Below are 17,513 nucleotides of genomic sequence, written 5' to 3'. Positions count from 1 at the left end.
AACTAAGGGGAGGCTTTAATCCTTCAATGTCTTTTCAGGCAATAATGGAGCCATGTCAAGGTTCAGGTTTGGCTTGCACGGACTGGCTGCATGTCAAGACGAGCATTTTGGTGTTTGGTAGTCACACTTACTTGCTCTGTGGAGTGGGAATTTTTTCTTTGATGCTGCTCAGAACAATATAGTTACACAGAAGTCATCATAAACAGTGAGAAGAGAAACTGACACAAAAACAGGCTGAAACGTCATTTTAAAATGCACGAAAACTGGCTGCAGGACTCCAGTGGTTTGGGGGAGGCGAGCTTTTATAGGAAGGGGGTAATTTTCTGGGGTTCAGTGCATAGATCAGGGTGTGGATCAGTGTAAAGCTAGTGGAGGGGAGCAAGAACTTTTTGCAGTTTTAAACATGCATGAGTAAGTTTGTTGCCTGTCAGAAGTAGAACATTTTTTATTAAAAAACAAAACATAGAAAATCCAAATAAGAGGAGGCTACAGGCAAAATAAAGAAACCCCAAAACCCCAAAAAAGAAAACCAGTCATGTCATGAAAAATACCTGATCTTCAGGTGCAAGATATTTCAGATTCTCAATAAAATACCATCAAAAACAAGGTAAGAGGGGTAAGTCACTGTGGGTGCTGAGGATGTATTGCAAAAGGAAGAAAACGCTAAGATTCAGAGGTGACATGGGATGGTGATTGATGCTACAGAAAGCGAGCAAATACCCACCTATTCATGATTAAATAGACACGCCCATTGACTTTGGCGTGGCTGTGAGTGAAACAGGCGGAGAAGATAGAAAGCAGCAGGTGACGGAGAGAAGCAGAGGGAAGAAGAGCTGAGCAAGTGGTAGCAGAACAACAAAATCCACAAAAACAACGCTAAAGTTAAATGACCCATGCCGCAGACTGTGAAATGTGCATGTTATGACACACAGCTGCACGACACAGCACGCAATGACCGATGAGGTTACAGCGGCCGTATAACAAGGTGTGACATAAAAGCGGATGAACTGGGTTTTACATGCATACTTCGTGAGTAGTGGAAATTTATTGCAATAATTATCTACTAATCAATTTGCACTGGAGTTGTGAAGTACAAAATGTAACAAGCAGAAGTCGGGGTGGGGCGGCACAGCAAACTAAAGACTGACTGATATATCAGATGACCAATATACTGCATTACTGCATGACCGCATGGGCCAATATTTTCCGATATATCAGGCATATCATTTTCATTTACTGGCTGATAAATGAAAATTTAAAAAAGCAAAGAGGAAAAAGGGGAAACACCCTTCAGCGATGTTATGAGTGCAACAGAGGGCACTATTCTCCACAATTAATCCACAATAAAACAAGTTTATTTTTATTCTGCACTATCTTGGTATGAAATTGTAAAAAACTACACATAATAAATGTTAGGGAAATCTGTTTGTGTGCATGAAACAAAGCAAAATACTGACCGATATTTCGGATTTTTAGATCACCAAATATCGGTATTGGTGTCGGTCGGGCTCTACAGCAAACCAAAAGCTTCCAAGTTACAAGGAGAAAAGACACTTAGTTTCAAAGCAAAGAAAATGTACTTACAATGATTCTGAATCACGATAACCCCATAAAACCAAATTTTCTACCATTTCTATATCTAAACAACTTCCCATCACTTTACTGTTGTTATAAGTATGAATTGAAAAAAAGCAGCATGTGTCTCACCTGTAGATAGTGCTCTCTTCTTTAGCCACTACAGCCTGGAGGTCAGTGAGCTGGAGAAAGCGGTCATGGAAATAGTGCAGGTGGAGAATACACGCCAGCAAGAAGGACGTGGGAATGAAAATCCTGATGAACAGCTCGCCCAGCTCGAACTGCTTCAAGCCCAGGGCTTCCAGACTGCATTCACAAACATTTCAAAGGAAACAGAAAACTGTGAGATTAAGCTTAAATCACTCCCAAGGTTACTGTGTGAAGAACTGCTGAAGTTTGGAAGACTGAGCACAGCGAAGCTGAATATTGACTCTGTAGATAAAATCTAATCTATTCATCATCTAATACTACCAGGTGTTTATATAACATTTTGTAATAATTATATGTTGGGGGTTTATTGCGACATCATAGCAATCTACAGTATGACCTTAAACCAAAAGACTTTATTCCGTTTACGTGAAAATGTAAAGAAATTCTCACATAAATGTGACCCTTACCCTTTAAATCACTGTAATTATAGTTAAAGTACTTAAGGTAATTTAGTCAAATTTGCCAACACAGCAAGCGTGACGAGGCACTGGCACCTATGTTTGAGACTGGGAGGTCTGAAAACTAAATCTGGACTTACTCAAACCAAACTCAAAATAAAAATGAAAAAAATAAATAAATAAATAAATAAATAAATAAATAAATAAATAAATATATATATATATAACCACTAAAATGGTATGTTACAGAAAAACAGTTTAATATCATAGTGCCCCTGGACACAGCTGTCACGACTAATCAGGCTTTTAACAACCACATATCAACTATAGTTGATTATATTTGTATGGCTGAGTATATTAACATAATTAAGTATACTACTTGAGGTAGTGTGTAGGTATATTTCTTTAAACAAGAAACAATAGTTTCAGTCTTTCCTGTAGCTTTTTTCATTACTAAAATATGCAGGTTCATCTTCAAGAGCTGTGAGGCAACTATGCTCTATAAATTGGAAGAACAGATACATACTAAAGTAGTTTTACTAGAACTGAACTACTACAATTTGTAATAGATTTTTTAGGTAACATCATGAATATCTACCTATATATCTACTTAAAAGAAATCAAAGAAAATAAGACATCTGTGAATTCAGTTCTAAAATTCTCCTCCATCCCCAACTAAAGCCACTATACATATGCTTTGCTACGCTAGCAGGGCAAAGCTACTAAAATAAACAAAACAAAACAAAAAAGCTCAAGACAAACAGTTGGTTTGATGACTAAGCCATAAGCTGTGCCTCTCTGGGAAACATAGGCAGTGAATCTGTATCCTGCCGCTCAGACCGGCAGTTGCTCAGTGGCGCTCACCCTTTTTTATCCAGGCCTGTCATGTTACCCCAGGTGTGTATTGACTCTGGAAACTGGAAGGTGTAGACAACTGTAAGAACCAGCATGGTGTACATAACCACCGACATCCAGAAGTACTTCAGGATCCTTCGCCACCACTCGTAGTGCACCTTCATGACAAGAATTAGAAGAGGACATCTGGATTTATGTGACTTCTCAGTCTGCCTCTGGCTGTTGCTGGGAGTTAGGAATACAAAATGTGCTACGAACCTGGAAAGCACATACTTTATGAACTCACTTAACAAATGACAGCAAATTCTGTGTTTGGGAAATTGAATTTGGGACGTTTATGGCATCATATTCATATCTACACTTCAAATATATACTCCAAAAATTATAACAAAACATTAAATATCCTTATTTCACAGGTGTGTCTCATGGTTGTTTAATAAATGCCAAAAACATTTAAAAGTCATTACTGATCCTTATTCCCAAAATACTGATGTTTTGTCAAAGCTGCTGTGACCTTGAAGATGGAGGAGTTTAAGTGTCTCAGAGTTTTGTTTACGAGTAGGGGAAGAGTGGAAATTGAAAACATGATGAGAAATGTACTTTCATCTGAAAGTAACCAGACGACCAGTCCATTTCTTCCTCTCCTTAACCCAAGTAAGATGCTTCTGATGTCTGCACAAACATCCTTGCGCCTTGAGCACCTTTTCTTGTCGCACCTTTATCTTCCAGTCAACTTTCCATTAAGAAGGGTGTCGAAGACCCATATGGAAAACTGTCAAGTTAGCTTCCACATGATTTAGGCTGCCTCTACCGTAGTAGACCAAGATATTAACTTTTTGGATAGTCATTTACTCAAACTTGAAATTTCGTATTTAATAATTTAAGATACTGAATTTCTGATTTTTAAAGCCGTAATCATAAAAATTTTAATATTAAAGGCTTGAAATATTTCACCTTACGTGCTATGAATACACACTGTCATTGTTCACCTTTTGAATTAAATTACAAAAAACAAAAAATAAATAAATGTATCACAATATTCCATTTTTTTGGGATGCACTTGTACATCTCAAATAGAAACGTCAGCATGTTTATTGTCAATCACTTGGCGTCCTTTCGGTGCGTACCTGGTATAGCGCCACACAGGAGAGGAACATCATCATGTAGATGATCTTGTACATGACGATACGTCCCTCAAAGGTGACGATGAAGAACATGCTACCGCAGATGTAGATCCAATATTTGACCATCAGAGCCATCACCATGTTACCAAGGACGTGCATGAGGTCCTGTTCCCCTCCCTCCTCAGACTCCTCTTCCTCTGTAAAAGCAGTTTTGCATTTTTCAGTCTAGTAGACCATATTTGTTTCTGGATTTTCATTTCTAATGAATGAATAAAGGCATATTTTCTTCTTCTTTAAAATTCTTTGGGCCCACCCAAGATCTCCAGTGACATTGCTGATCAGTGTTAAAAGTCTCTATCATAAGTTTTCCAATGCCATTATGTGCTAATTCTAATACTTGTAAGATATATTTGTTCATGTTTTTCATTGTTGTTAACAAAGTTTGTATATTTCCTAAGCATTTTTTAAAATAAGTTTAAGTTTATTGTAACATACGTAAAGAGTTTATAAACTCTTTACGTATATACTACTGTAAGACAACAAAATAATAGCATAGAGCTTACCCTGCTTCTTCTGATCCTCTACATGAACGTCTAAGAGACCAGTGCTGTCTTCCTTTTGTTTTTCTTGTCTCTCTGTAAGCGTCTGTCTCAGCAGTAACCAGAAGGTCAGCATACAAAGGACCTTTTTAAAAAAGACGAGGAGCAAAAAAAACAAAAAGATGAAACAACAAATCACACAGAGTTTACTTTAACTGTGTGGGACCAAAAATACTGATGGTCAAAATAACACAAGAGGATATTCTGTATACTGCATGTAGTAAATCAGACATGAGTTTGTAAACTATACTTGGATTGTCTAAATTTGTCTGCATCAACTCTTTAAATAAACATCATTAGCCATCATTTTTCACCCAGGTGTGAAATACAGTGCAATGCATCTTCACTCTTTAAATTAATAAACACATACGCTCTGCACTACAACAGAAATGTGAGTAATTTAAAAAATACGTTACGGTAATTCCAAGTTTGTGTGTTGCATAAAATCATAAAATCTCATTCCAGACATAATCAGGTCAAGTACAGTAGCTGGAAACCTGAACGCCTTAGAGTTATTCCAACACATGTCAAAACACTAAAACCTGACCTTCTTCAGGAGCACATTGCATAACTACACTGTCTTATATTATTAACCGAGTAGTGGAGAGACACAATTTGTTAGCGAGATTGTTTCAGAATCTTAAAAAATAAAGCTTGGTGCAGCATATGCAGAGTACATGTTAAATCCCTGCACATATTAAACCATATTACGTGGTCAAGATTGCAGGCTGTCAAGCTAAATGTCAGGTTTAGTTGTTTGGCTAATGTGAACTCCCAAACCTTAGATGAAAGTGAGTGGAATGGGTTTTTCTTCTCAACAAAGAAGCCTTTGACTTTGCTGTAATCCATGTCCGGAAAAGTCCAAATGTACTGCAGAACTATCAGCAGGTTGCCGTAGGCCACCATGAAGGGAGACGACAGCATGGCGTAGCGCCTCCGATCACGGACCATCCACAGCAGGCAGGACCAGATGAGGAAGACGAACGTCAGCCAGCTGACGTATGTGATGCTCCACGCCTGGAGACAAACAAATTGGAGAGAAAAATTTACAACAAATGCTGCAGTCATGAATGACTAAGGAAGGCCAAATATGACTACTGCTCGGAAATAGTGCGTTGGCGCAGAAACCACACGCACAAACACACATATATACACAAACACAAAGAGAAGCAGATTTCCAGATGATCATCAAACCGTTTTTCACTTCTGACAGAATTAATACAACAATGATTCGTTACTTTGGCTTAATTTTATTTTTAAATATAAATCAGTTTCTACTATTCAGACCCGCAAAGACGACTGAGATCCAAACACAGATGACCAAAAATGTGTACGTTTGTTATAATGCATAACATGACAAAGTAATGAAGCAACAGCATCAATAACTTTTTTAATTTTCAATTTAATGCTCAAACATTTTGGTAAAAATTTTGCAACGATCTTGTCTATGGCTTCCCAAAAATTGAGATTTGCACTGGTGTATCAGCATGTGTCAAGTTTGGAATTACAGATTGTTAACTTACTGTTAAATAACAATAAAAACAGTAACATTTAAATTATTTAACAGGTATTTGAACAAATTTATTGCTAAACTAACTGATTAAAATAAATAACGCAAATTAAAAAAAACAGTAATGGCAACAAAACAAAAAGTATGGTAACTATGCAACTTGAGACTGCTGATGTATTTAGAAGATGGTAACTATGATTTGTTATAAAAGCAGCATTTAGTCCTTTCAGCACTGACATTTTCCCATGAATGGATGAGAAAAAGGTTTTTAAACAATATTCTTCAAAGAAAAGTAGGAAGACTTTTGAATAATTAATTTTTCGTAGTGAAAAACATAATTCAATGATTTCAGGAATTCAGGATTCTGAAGGAATTTATTTACATAGAGATCAAAGACACAATCTGTCTGTGCTACATCACAAATCTTTTTTTTTTTTTTTTTTTTTTTTCTTCTTGTGTTTCCTTTTTATTATTTATTGGGAGTTGGCAAACAGAGAAATGGTGCATTACCACCAACAACTGGTGTGGACTGAAATACAAAAAAATATCCTCCCAAACAAATGAATCTGTCCTAAAAAACAAAATATGGCTGGATAACTTTCAATTTTCGAGTTCTTGTGAAATAAATCAACCAAGTCCAGTCTCACTTTCATATCTCTGAGCTTTTGAATCAGCGATTCATTTTCAGCATCATATTTCTGACAATGCACTAAAACATTTTCTATGGTTTCATCTTCTCTATTGCAGCCAGATTTTCATATATTTTCATGTTTTTTTCCTGTTAAAAATAACATGTCTGTCTCCTCTCTCCTGTTCCTTTCTGCACTTCTCATTTCTCCTGTTTTGCTTTGGATTTTGTAAAACCATCGCCCTTTCCTCTCTTCCTCCCGTTGCTTTTGCCACCTTTCTTCAATTGTCTGCCGTATTCTACTCTACTGTAAACTGATAATCCATCACTGAGCCTTTTCCTTGCTTTGATACTATCCCGCTGTGGTTGGCTGTGTTAGTAGATGCATCTATATAGATTTTGACATAACCGTAATACTGATCAATATATGCCTGTCTGTGAGTTTGGAATTAAACTTTTTGTCCAATAGTGTTGAATCTACTATAGCATCAGGGGACAGTGGTGTAGTAGATTTACCACCACATATCCATGGTGGTATTATTTGGCTAATGCTGATCTTGTCCAGATTACATTCAGCCGCTTTCCGATTGACTGTCCACCCACTCTTCATTTCTCATCACAAATCTTTATCTATAGGCGATATAACAGAAGTGCCAGTGCCAGTTAGGCTAAAATTTGCAAATGTCATCGTGCAAAACACAGCTGTCCGCTTCTCAGGCTCGGTGCGATGGACTGTCACATAGTGGTAACTTTCAGTGTGGTTAGACAAATCAATATTTCTGGTCTCTTTTAGTAAAATCAGGCTGTGCACTCCAGAGCAAAGGACAGATTGTTACCAGCAACGTTTGGAGTTGCGTCAGTGCCTTTGGGAACGCTAACTTGCAGTTCTGTGAAGGCGCCATTAGCTCTGACAAGTACGCTGATATTTTGGAGCAACATATGCTGTCGTGACATGACAACAATTTAACAAACAGTAGCGCTACTTGTATTTCTGTAAAAGAAAAAAAAAAAATTACTCCAGGAATGTCTAAACTGAGAACAGATGCTCATTTTTGGTTGCATTCTGCCACACATGCAACCATAGACGCTGCCCAGTAAAGCCACAGTTTCCTACTGCTAGCCAGCCAGTAGTTCCACTGGAGCAGAAAGAGGTTCAGTGCCTTGCTCAAGGGCATTGATGTTGATCGAGCAGGCAGGAGTGTTTTGCAAACGACATTTTTCCACCAGGTTTGTGGGTTTGGGCCTGTTACTCTCTGGATATAAAACTTGAATGTCAAATTAATCTGTTCATATAAACAGCAAGCGCATTTTAAGAGAACAAGTAGGAACGACAAAGTAAGTAAGATGTATATTTTTTAAATTTCATTCATATTATTAAGCAAAACTAAGCACTGACTTTCAACATTGCTCACCATCATGGATATGAGAGCACCGATGTAGCTTTGTTTCATGATGAAGTGGAAGATTTTGACCATCGCACCGACTCCTTTTTTCTTTATTATATTCTCTTCACTCTCGGTCTCCTTCACAGATGACTCCTCCGGGGGCAAACACACTTCATACACACACTCTTCTTTCTTCTCTGTTTGGACAAACAAACAGCTCATTACAACACTTCTACTGTGGAACTGTGTGGATCTATTACTGCACTTCCATAAAGTTGGGGGCAACTGTGAGAGTTTAACTTCACAAAGCACAGAAGACAGATTCTGACTTTCGATTCTTAGTTTGCAAAAAGCTCTAAACACCTCAGATTTTACACATTAAAGTAACTTGGCAGAAACCCAAATAAGACTTTCCCTATCTTTCCTTTTCATGTCCCTTGAAAAGTTTTTTAAGACTTTACAAGTTCCTCAGTACATTAAACAGCCATATTCACAGGCTATTAAGTATCTCACCTCATAACTACTATATTAACTAAAATAAGTGAAGGAAACCTTTAAAACAATTCAGTGAACTCGGCTGCAAATAAGTGAAACATAAAACCAAAATGAAGGCGGGAAGGGTGAAGTAGCAGATGTATTTAACACTTAATGTGAAAGATAATTTACTTTATCTTGAAGCCATCTTTGCTGCTTTTATGTACTGTTAACTGTGCACATTTGAATTCACTGCATAACATGTATCGTCTATTTGTAAAAGTTATGGTGGAAATACACCATACATAAGTTTTTACCATATTTGGTAAAAACTTCATCAAAGGTACTTAATTACTTCCAATCACTTTATGATTATGACAATTTATTCCTCACACAGTTAACTTAAAAAACTTTTAAACCTAAAAAAGTTAATTTAATCAGAAAAAACATTTACTGTTACACTCTATATTTTATTTAGCGTTTGTAACTAAGCATATGAAACTTAATTAAACCCTTACAAACAAATGTGGAATTCAACCACCTTCCTGATTTCTCCTTTTCTATATCTTTGTCACACTGAAACGTTTCACATGATCAAACAAATTTAAATAAAACATGCAGTTTTGAATAGAGGTGTTTATGATTAATATCAAAATGACAATTTTGAATGTTTTATGTGGTAGCAGCACTATTTTACAGATTCACTGCAGACTAGAAATGTTCATAATAGAATGAATAAACAGCTCACCTGTGCCATCACTGGGCTGGTCCATTTTGTACTGAGGGGTTGAGTACAAGTCCCGACAGACTGGTCCATTCTCAGTCACGGCAAACTCAAAGGAGGTCCCGTTTGAAGTGGGCACAGCCTGCAGATCATTTTTAAATAAATAACAAATAAACTTCAGTAGATGCCGAACTTTTTTTTTTTGTTATGAGCTCACACAACAGTTTAGCATGCCTCACAAAGGCAAAGAGGAGTAACTAATGTTGTTTGATACTGGACACTGTTTTTTTCCACAGGAAACTTTAGCCATTTAGTTACCACACTTTGGCTTTGTTGGGCAATAGAGGCACGATTTCTACTTTTCACACTGCATGGTTTTTGAAGTCGATACAACCCCTTTTCTAAAAAAAAAAAATGTAATGAAATGAAATCAAATTAAAATTACTTTGATCGAGGGCTTTCATATTTTTTCAATGGATGATTATCCTCATCAAAATATATGAATAACATCCATATTATATTTGTATCTGTAGAATGTCAAATTTGATGTGATATACATTAAAATCCATTTATTTTTATTTGTTAAACTTCATTAACTCAATTTTTGTTAGCTATACATTGTTTAAATAAGCTGTTGCCGCACTAAAGTAGTTATCAAGAGAAAATAGAGCTGTGATAACCTAGAAGGTGTGCTGGTGGTGGATAGGTGACAGCATTCTCACATTGTGATGTCATTAGTTTGATCTCTACTCATTTGTAGTTTTTGAAATACAATGTGGGCTGTAGGCCTTTTATTAAAATTAAAAAACAAACAAACAAAAAAATTCCCATCCGACAATCACAGATCTGCCTGAAAAAGGTTTCATGGGAAAGAAAAACTTCTTAAATAGAATTAGGCAAAAATTTCAGGTGCCTACTGTTAAGTTTAAAATGTTATTATGTCCTCTGTATATGAGAAGCTAGAAACAAAACATCAGTCCTCTATCTGAGAAATTGTGCTTTCTACACACAGGCCTGTAAATTCTTTAAAAAATAGCCAAATGCACGTATGTACTAGTGTAATAATTTCCCCTCATAATGCTAGCTGTAAGTTTTTCCTGTGCAGAAACAATGTCTAAAAAAATCACTACCTAAAACAATGTGAGGCCTCAGCAGACTGACAATGCTGTAAGTTGAGAGTTTGGTGCAAAATGACTTTTCTGTGCTCCTGCAAACAATGTTTCTCTTGCTCAAATGTTGCACATAAAGAAGTCATTTTTGTACTAAGACGTCTTCAACCTTGAACAGATTTAGACCAATACTGATACTAATATAACAAAACAAACCACGCAACATAAAACATTTGTTATTTATAATTGTTAATGTACTCGCTTGCACTCTGACTTTCAAAATTTAATTCATGTTCCACTGTTATAAATGCTGAAAGATTTGAGAGATGTTTATTCAATGTTGATATGAACAGGAGGACAGTTCAAAGTGGAGGCAATAGTACCCTCAATCTAAATTTTAACCAATGGGTGTTCAAGAGAGTCTAAAAATAAGAACCAAACCTTTAAATATCATCAATATTCATCAGATATAATTCCTGTGACTTTTGTATTGTAAAAGCTGTACAGGTACTCCCTCTTCCAACATTTCCAACTAAGAAATACTTGCACAGCTTTTCAACTGAGAAGATAAAGGTAGATCAGGTTACCAACATATGTATATATAATGTTTACTTAAGCCCTCGATTAACAGAACCAATCAGGATGTAAAAATTATAGGAACCCCGTTCAATGAGGATGCAGTGTGAAAAGCACTTTGCAGCGATTTCCTTTCTTGCAGCAAGACTAAAAGGGGTGAAAATGCACAGATTTAAGACACATCCAGAACAACCCGCACCTCTGTTGTACTGATTCCATCCTGGGTGGAGAGGAGCTAAGAGGAGAAAAAGAGCATACAAGGCAAGGTGTGTTATCGATGAGTTGCTGAAGTCAAAGGCCTCCGTGTTCTTTATAGTGGTTGATAAGCAAGAACAAAGCCGAGTGCTGCTATTCTGTAAATCGAGACCATCACTCATCTGCGTCTGCACACCCTGAAAGCTTTTAAACCTCAGGAGGTCAACGGTGGAGACAGCGTACGGGCCTTGATGTAGGAACAAGGTCACAATAAGCGTGCGTGTGCAAGAGAGGCAAAGTGTCTTGGTCTGAAATCTTTCCAGGGATGAGTCGATTATCATGAAGATGAAGCAAATGGAAGTTTAAGGAAACAATCAACAGCTGCAGCTTGACGTTAGAGTTTAATAGAGTTGTTTTTATTGTTATTTGAAACTTTAATATTACTGATTTGTTCCATTCTGCTTTATTAAGACTGCCTGTTATTGTTGAATCGTAAAACTGAATCAAAGTGTTTCAGGACAACATTTGTTATCAGTTCTGACAACGTTAAAAAGAAACAAGTGTTTTTTTCTCGCTTACAAAGTTAAAAAAATATTATTATTTTTTCTCTGTTTCTGAACCTTTATCCGGTTTGTTTTAAAAGGACGGCATCGTAGAAAAATAATGATAATAATCAATACTTTGAGTGGCTTGTGTCCGCGTGTGTCTTAACCCTGACGTACGTTTTTCTCGTCTGTGCCCTGGCGTGATCCCCACCACAGCAGCCGCTTCCTGTTGGCTGAGATAAATGATTTGCCCAGCTCCTCCTCCTCGCACACATCATCGTCCTTGTCATCCTGAAAAAACACAGATAGAGAAGTTTCGTGTTTGATGTGAATCTTTCCGCTGTTGTGCAACGGAGATGATACTCTCAAGAGTTATGGTTTCAATCTGCTTCTAGAAAACACTGTTTTACGGTCTGTGAGGGAAGAAACTGAGGAGGACTTGGATGAACCGAGTTAGCGTCCCTGACGAGAGTGTCACCACGAAGTAAAAATGCACAAGAAGTTATTTAAAGAGGAGCTGTTAAGCTCATTTTCAGCACCTACCATGAACACTAAAGACAAAAATCAATTGCATTTTTGTAATAAATCAATAATAAAGAAGGTAAGACTATTGTACAGTCTATATTTTTTTGTCTGGACTTGATTTTGTCTTGCACAGCTGATTATTTCTCCACTCATCATTTACTGCATCACGAGGAAGCAGTACTGCGTGATGTTCATTTATATATTACCAGTTACTTTATTCAGTTAGTTTGCAGTATACAAATTTAAGGAGCTACATTTTGTTACTGAAACATTTTAAATTGTTATATTTATGTAACAACATTCATTCTTGCACTTGACTTTTTAATTCTGAAAACGTTTCATGCATTTCTTTCTATTATCTCTCTGTAGGTGTTGATGCATTGGGGTTTTGTAAGCAGGTCTAGAAAGTGAGATCCAAGTTTATTAAGACTGCTGGTAAAATAAGAGACTTAATTGTCTGTGCGGATTCTCAGTCATCCAGGTTAGTCTTAAATGATGAAAAAAAAGGCAACTGCACTTTTTAAATTGTTTTTGAAGCGTTTTAATCTTATCCAAAAGGACTCATTAGTTCTAAAGCAACTGGCAGAGTCTTAGGTAAGACACGCCTAGCCCACTAGGCTAGGAGGGCTGTCCCCTCTGGAGGTGGTCCTAAAGGTCCTTAGCCCACTACTGATCAGGCGAGTCATCACGTGACTTTGTGTTTATGGTGTTGGACTTCTGTTTAAGTTTTTTTATGTAGCAGATATTTACTGGCTGGCTTCTTTATGATAATAGTCCCAGTCTTAGTTTATTCTACCTTTGAAATGTAGTTTTTGTTTGTAGTTAGGATCATAGATTATATTTAATTCCTTGAGTTTCAGTTTATCCCTGTCATGTTAATCCCTTATTTTGGTAGCCATTTTTCTTTCTTTGTTTCTTCTTAGCTTAACTGGTTTTACATGTGTCTAGTTCTCAAGGTGTCTCTAATTTCTAATTACCTCTTTTGTGTATTTCATCATGTTCTTTTTCTGTTTACTTCATCCTTGTGTGTTTTTGCTTATTGTCCTGTGTGCTTTTGGCTTTAGCTGTTTGAATTTTGACACTATTTGCTTTTGACCTTAATAAATGGCTTGTTTTGTTATTTTTTAAGTTTATAAGTCTTGCATCTGGGTCCTTTCCTGCTCCCCGGAACAAGCTGTTTTAGCTTCTCTCATTTTAACACAACTTTCTTCTGATTGGCTGCCCCTCAGAAAACAATGTGTATTGAACTTTGTGTCTGACATCATACAGATCTTAAAGATATTTTTTTTAAGTGTGAAACCTTATAAATTCATCTGAAGCAGATTCCTTATGTCTCACTTCTTTGGATCATTACTCTGCTTTCAGAATTTGATGAACTGCTGCTGAATAAACACAGATGACAAACTATAAATCAACCTGTAAAGTGATTTATAATCCGCCTTATTTTTCTGGCAAACATGAAGTCCATCATAATCTGGCATCTCCACCATCGAACAAACCTGTCCGCTGCTGATTTAAGCCACAATCATTTTTTTATTATCTAAAGTGTAAGAGTGGGTGAAAACACACAGACCCACGCACGCGTACACGTAAACACACACACACAAACCGCTCTATGAAGCGATCAATAATGCATACAGCCCCACCAGTTTACAGGCTGGTATTGATCTCTCTATAAAAACACTCATCTATAACTCCATTACAGGACAACGGAGCTGAGCTCGAGCTCTGAGGTTAAGGAAGGCAGGATGAATTCAGGAGGGGCGGTCTTCTTGAATATGATTGCACAACATTTCACTCAGGACTTTAGTTTCAACTCAGTGGTGGGAGCAGAGCAAAAATACAGTCAGGGTCAGTTCACCAAAACTGTTAAAATAAAATACTCCGTCAGTGAAGTGTGGGTTTTTCCTTCCTTCCTTTCCTTTTTTCCTTCCATATCTGTGATTTGTCTCCCCACTAGTACAGTGGATAGTACAGTGGCAGTGAAACTCACAACGCAATCAAAGATTACACTTAAAAACAAATCTGTGACACCTAAGTGCTGGGTGCATTTGATACTTTTGTGTTTTAAAGAGCTGCTTATTGTGGCCAGACGTTAGAAACAAAATTGTAAAATATTATTAGCAATAAAAACCCAAAGCAATCATTTAAAATATACTAAATAATTTCACAGAGGTGAGGAATAAACTTGATAAAGAGAAAAAGTGTGAAATTACAGACTCTATAGAAAAGATTTTAACACTGATCTTTCATTCATTCAACATTTTTGGAGCAGTGGATTCTGTTATTATGTAAGAGCTGCATTTTTCTCTTGTACAGAGCTCTGTAAAACAGGAACGTAGCGCCAAAACCGGTCCTCCCTTTATGCTTTGTCAAAATTAGACCAGCAGTGTCTCAGATAACACCTAAGCTGTGTACAGATTCCACCAGTGATCGATTGCCCTGAAATCTTCCATCAGTACGGTTTCTCTGATCACAAGGCCACCTGGTTGCCCATTTAATTCAATCTGGATCTATTTCAGTTCACTGTCTGGAATTTACTGTGGAGCTGTCATGGAGGCTGTGTGTACTGCATTCAAACCGTGTCTCTGACACCCACCCAGTTTTTGCATCTGCTTTTAATCCAGAATCCACACTTTCCAAAGGAGGAGCTAATTTAAATTGGGCAGCATAAATATGCACATGCTGTTTGTCCACCAAGGTTTCTTCTCTACACTGTTATTGTTCAGTTAGATATAATTTATTAGGTCTAACTTTGTGTTAATAGTCACAGATTTATGAGTTTGTGTGAAGTTGCTAGAAGTCAAGAATTGTATGAACTGAGTTCATACATCAAGCTTTGCGTGATATTGGATTGATTGGACAGAGTGAAATCAGGCAGTCATAGCTAAATGTCATCAGGCGTTTTTAAAAAGTAACCTTTCTATTGAGCTGGTCTCTGTAACCCAGTGTATTTCTCTCGCTGTGTTTACTCAAAAGCAGTCACATCTGAGAAAAGTTCATTGCTGAATCCTTCAGAACCAAATCTTTTGCAAATTAACCTAATCCATGCAACATTATACCTAATAACTGTCACCGGCTTTCAAACTGGGGTGGTTGGAAATTGGGTTCTTTTTATGTTTTTTGTTTTTTTTAGTTTATCCCTCATAACTTCAAATACAGGAACTAGTCAGTCGAAATTGTCAGGGAGCTTGAAAAACACATTTACGCTCTGATAAAGCAAAAAAAAAAAAAAAATCAACAAATTTAAAGTGTCACAATTTAAAGCCAAAATGCATAATTTTTCTTTTGTCAAAAATGAGAAATTAAAAACAAATTTTCTTGTATAACCAAATTTGTGCTCCAGTTGTTGAAATGCCCTTGTGAGCTAGTAGGTAAAAATGAAAAAGTAATTTTAAAAAAAATTGTGATTTCCAGACACAGAGGAAACAGAAGAAAGAACCCACAGTGCCCCTTTAAACATTAAGGAAAGTTCAAGTTTTAACACTGACCCTCCCATATCCCATGTGTATTTGTGTATAGTGGTAATGTGATGATACAATTCTTGAAAAAGTAATTTTTGGCTGCAGATGTCTTTTATTTGATTAGTACAGAAATCTCATCTAACTTTCATGTACTGTGATTGTTATTTCACATAAAATCACACTGATGATGGCTTTTTGGTGAAATAATGATTTTTTTCGATATTGTCCACCAGTTTAATTCGAGTACTGCAGAGCAACAGCAACAAACTGACCCAAATTAGCAGGTCAAAAGTGAGCATACCAAAACAGGGAGTGAGTCATCTATTAACCAAAAAAATCTCAGTATGAGGATCTCTTTGACACACGTGTCTCCTTAAACCCCACAGCAATTCAGATCAATGAGATGTAGCTGAAAAAAATCGATCTGCAGGTAGTAGGATTTGATGTAGGGTTTACTCAGAGAGGGGCAGCTTTATCACAAACACCCTGCCATATAAACCTAAAATCTGTTTATTATTGATCGCCAAATTCTGCCCCAAACATGTGCTAATGAAGTTACTGTTACTGTACAAGTGAGTAAACGCACAGGTAGCTCATATTGTTCTGCAAAGCTAAGATTCAAAACTGAACATCTGTCTCAGTTCCATTAAAAGCTGTTTGAAATATTTATGTAACAGATCCAACGCTACAGAAACAGGAAAAGGATCAAACTCTGTGAAAGCTGAGTTGTGATGTTGCAGAGTTCTGTGTGTGCACAGTCTTGAGAAACGACATGCAGCAGCTTCTATGTTCCCTGAAATTTTTTTTCATGCATGAATCTCTGTATATGAACGTGACTAAAACCTAAACTCAGCTCTGTCTGTAACAGCAGATATGCTGTCTTGGCGATTTGGATTATTATATTAAACTCATACAAATGTACATGTCATACAGGCAGTGTGATTTAGTAAATCCTGCAGTACAGTTTCAAGAACAGAAGACTGATGGAGACTGTTACTAAATCTGATCCACAACATCTAAATTTAGCCAGATCATAAATACAATTGTGGAGCTGCTTTCAAATCAAAAACACCCGATATAAATGAAAATCAATAAATTATTGATGTGCTTTACAAAACATGTCACAACGTTTTGACTAAAAAAAAAAAAAGGCGTGTGTGCGCTCTCTCTGTCCTCACCATGAGCTGGTCGATGGGCTCCTGCAGCCAGAGGCGGATGAGAGTAGCCAGGGTGTAATAGAGGATCAGCAGCATGATGGGACTGACAAAGTGGTACCACTTACGCCGCGGGTGCACAGTGAGCTTCCACGTGCAGGAGCAGTTGCTCTGGACAATGGGGGAGATGCCAAACACACTGAGAAGAGACAGAAAGGTTTATGAGGATGGAAAAAAGGGTTTTTAAGCAGTAAAAACAGCAGACAAATAAGATTTTATAATGCTTTTTTGTCTCCTAATGTTTTACTTTGTAAATTTCTTTAGTTTATACATGAAAAGAAACATTTTACTAAACAAATTCAAATCAAACAGTATACTGGCTTCCTTTAGTCGTATCCTGGAGAGCAAAAATGTACGAAAGGTCTTAACAGCTTAAATCTTCTGATGACTGCACAGAACACAT

The 17,513-nt window shown here is 36.9% G+C and overlaps 1 protein-coding gene across 3 annotated transcripts in view; it reads right to left on the bottom strand.

Annotated features, from left to right (window-relative positions):
- piezo2b (piezo-type mechanosensitive ion channel component 2b) overlaps positions 1 to 17,513 on the bottom strand; it is a 90,837-nt gene that overhangs the window by 42,234 nt on the left and 31,090 nt on the right. For all 3 annotated transcript variants that reach the window (XM_026148833.2, XM_080292295.1, XM_080292296.1), the window contains exons 8-16: positions 17,075 to 17,249; positions 12,085 to 12,198; positions 9,507 to 9,624; positions 8,312 to 8,481; positions 5,542 to 5,778; positions 4,726 to 4,846; positions 4,166 to 4,359; positions 3,048 to 3,196; positions 1,708 to 1,881 (exon numbers count right to left, since the gene is read on the bottom strand). In XM_026148833.2, coding sequence (XP_026004618.2) covers positions 1,708 to 1,881; positions 3,048 to 3,196; positions 4,166 to 4,359; positions 4,726 to 4,846; positions 5,542 to 5,778; positions 8,312 to 8,481; positions 9,507 to 9,624; positions 12,085 to 12,198; positions 17,075 to 17,249 — 1,452 coding nt within the window. The remainder of the gene's footprint in view (positions 1 to 1,707; positions 1,882 to 3,047; positions 3,197 to 4,165; positions 4,360 to 4,725; positions 4,847 to 5,541; positions 5,779 to 8,311; positions 8,482 to 9,506; positions 9,625 to 12,084; positions 12,199 to 17,074; positions 17,250 to 17,513) is intronic.

This window comes from Astatotilapia calliptera, chromosome 18 (assembly GCF_964374335.1).
Source record: "Astatotilapia calliptera chromosome 18, fAstCal68.1, whole genome shotgun sequence".
In the NCBI taxonomy this organism is placed as follows: domain Eukaryota; kingdom Metazoa; phylum Chordata; class Actinopteri; order Cichliformes; family Cichlidae; genus Astatotilapia; species Astatotilapia calliptera.
The sequence above is the reverse complement of the archived record's forward strand: the minus strand, read 5'-3'. Positions and strand labels throughout refer to the sequence as shown.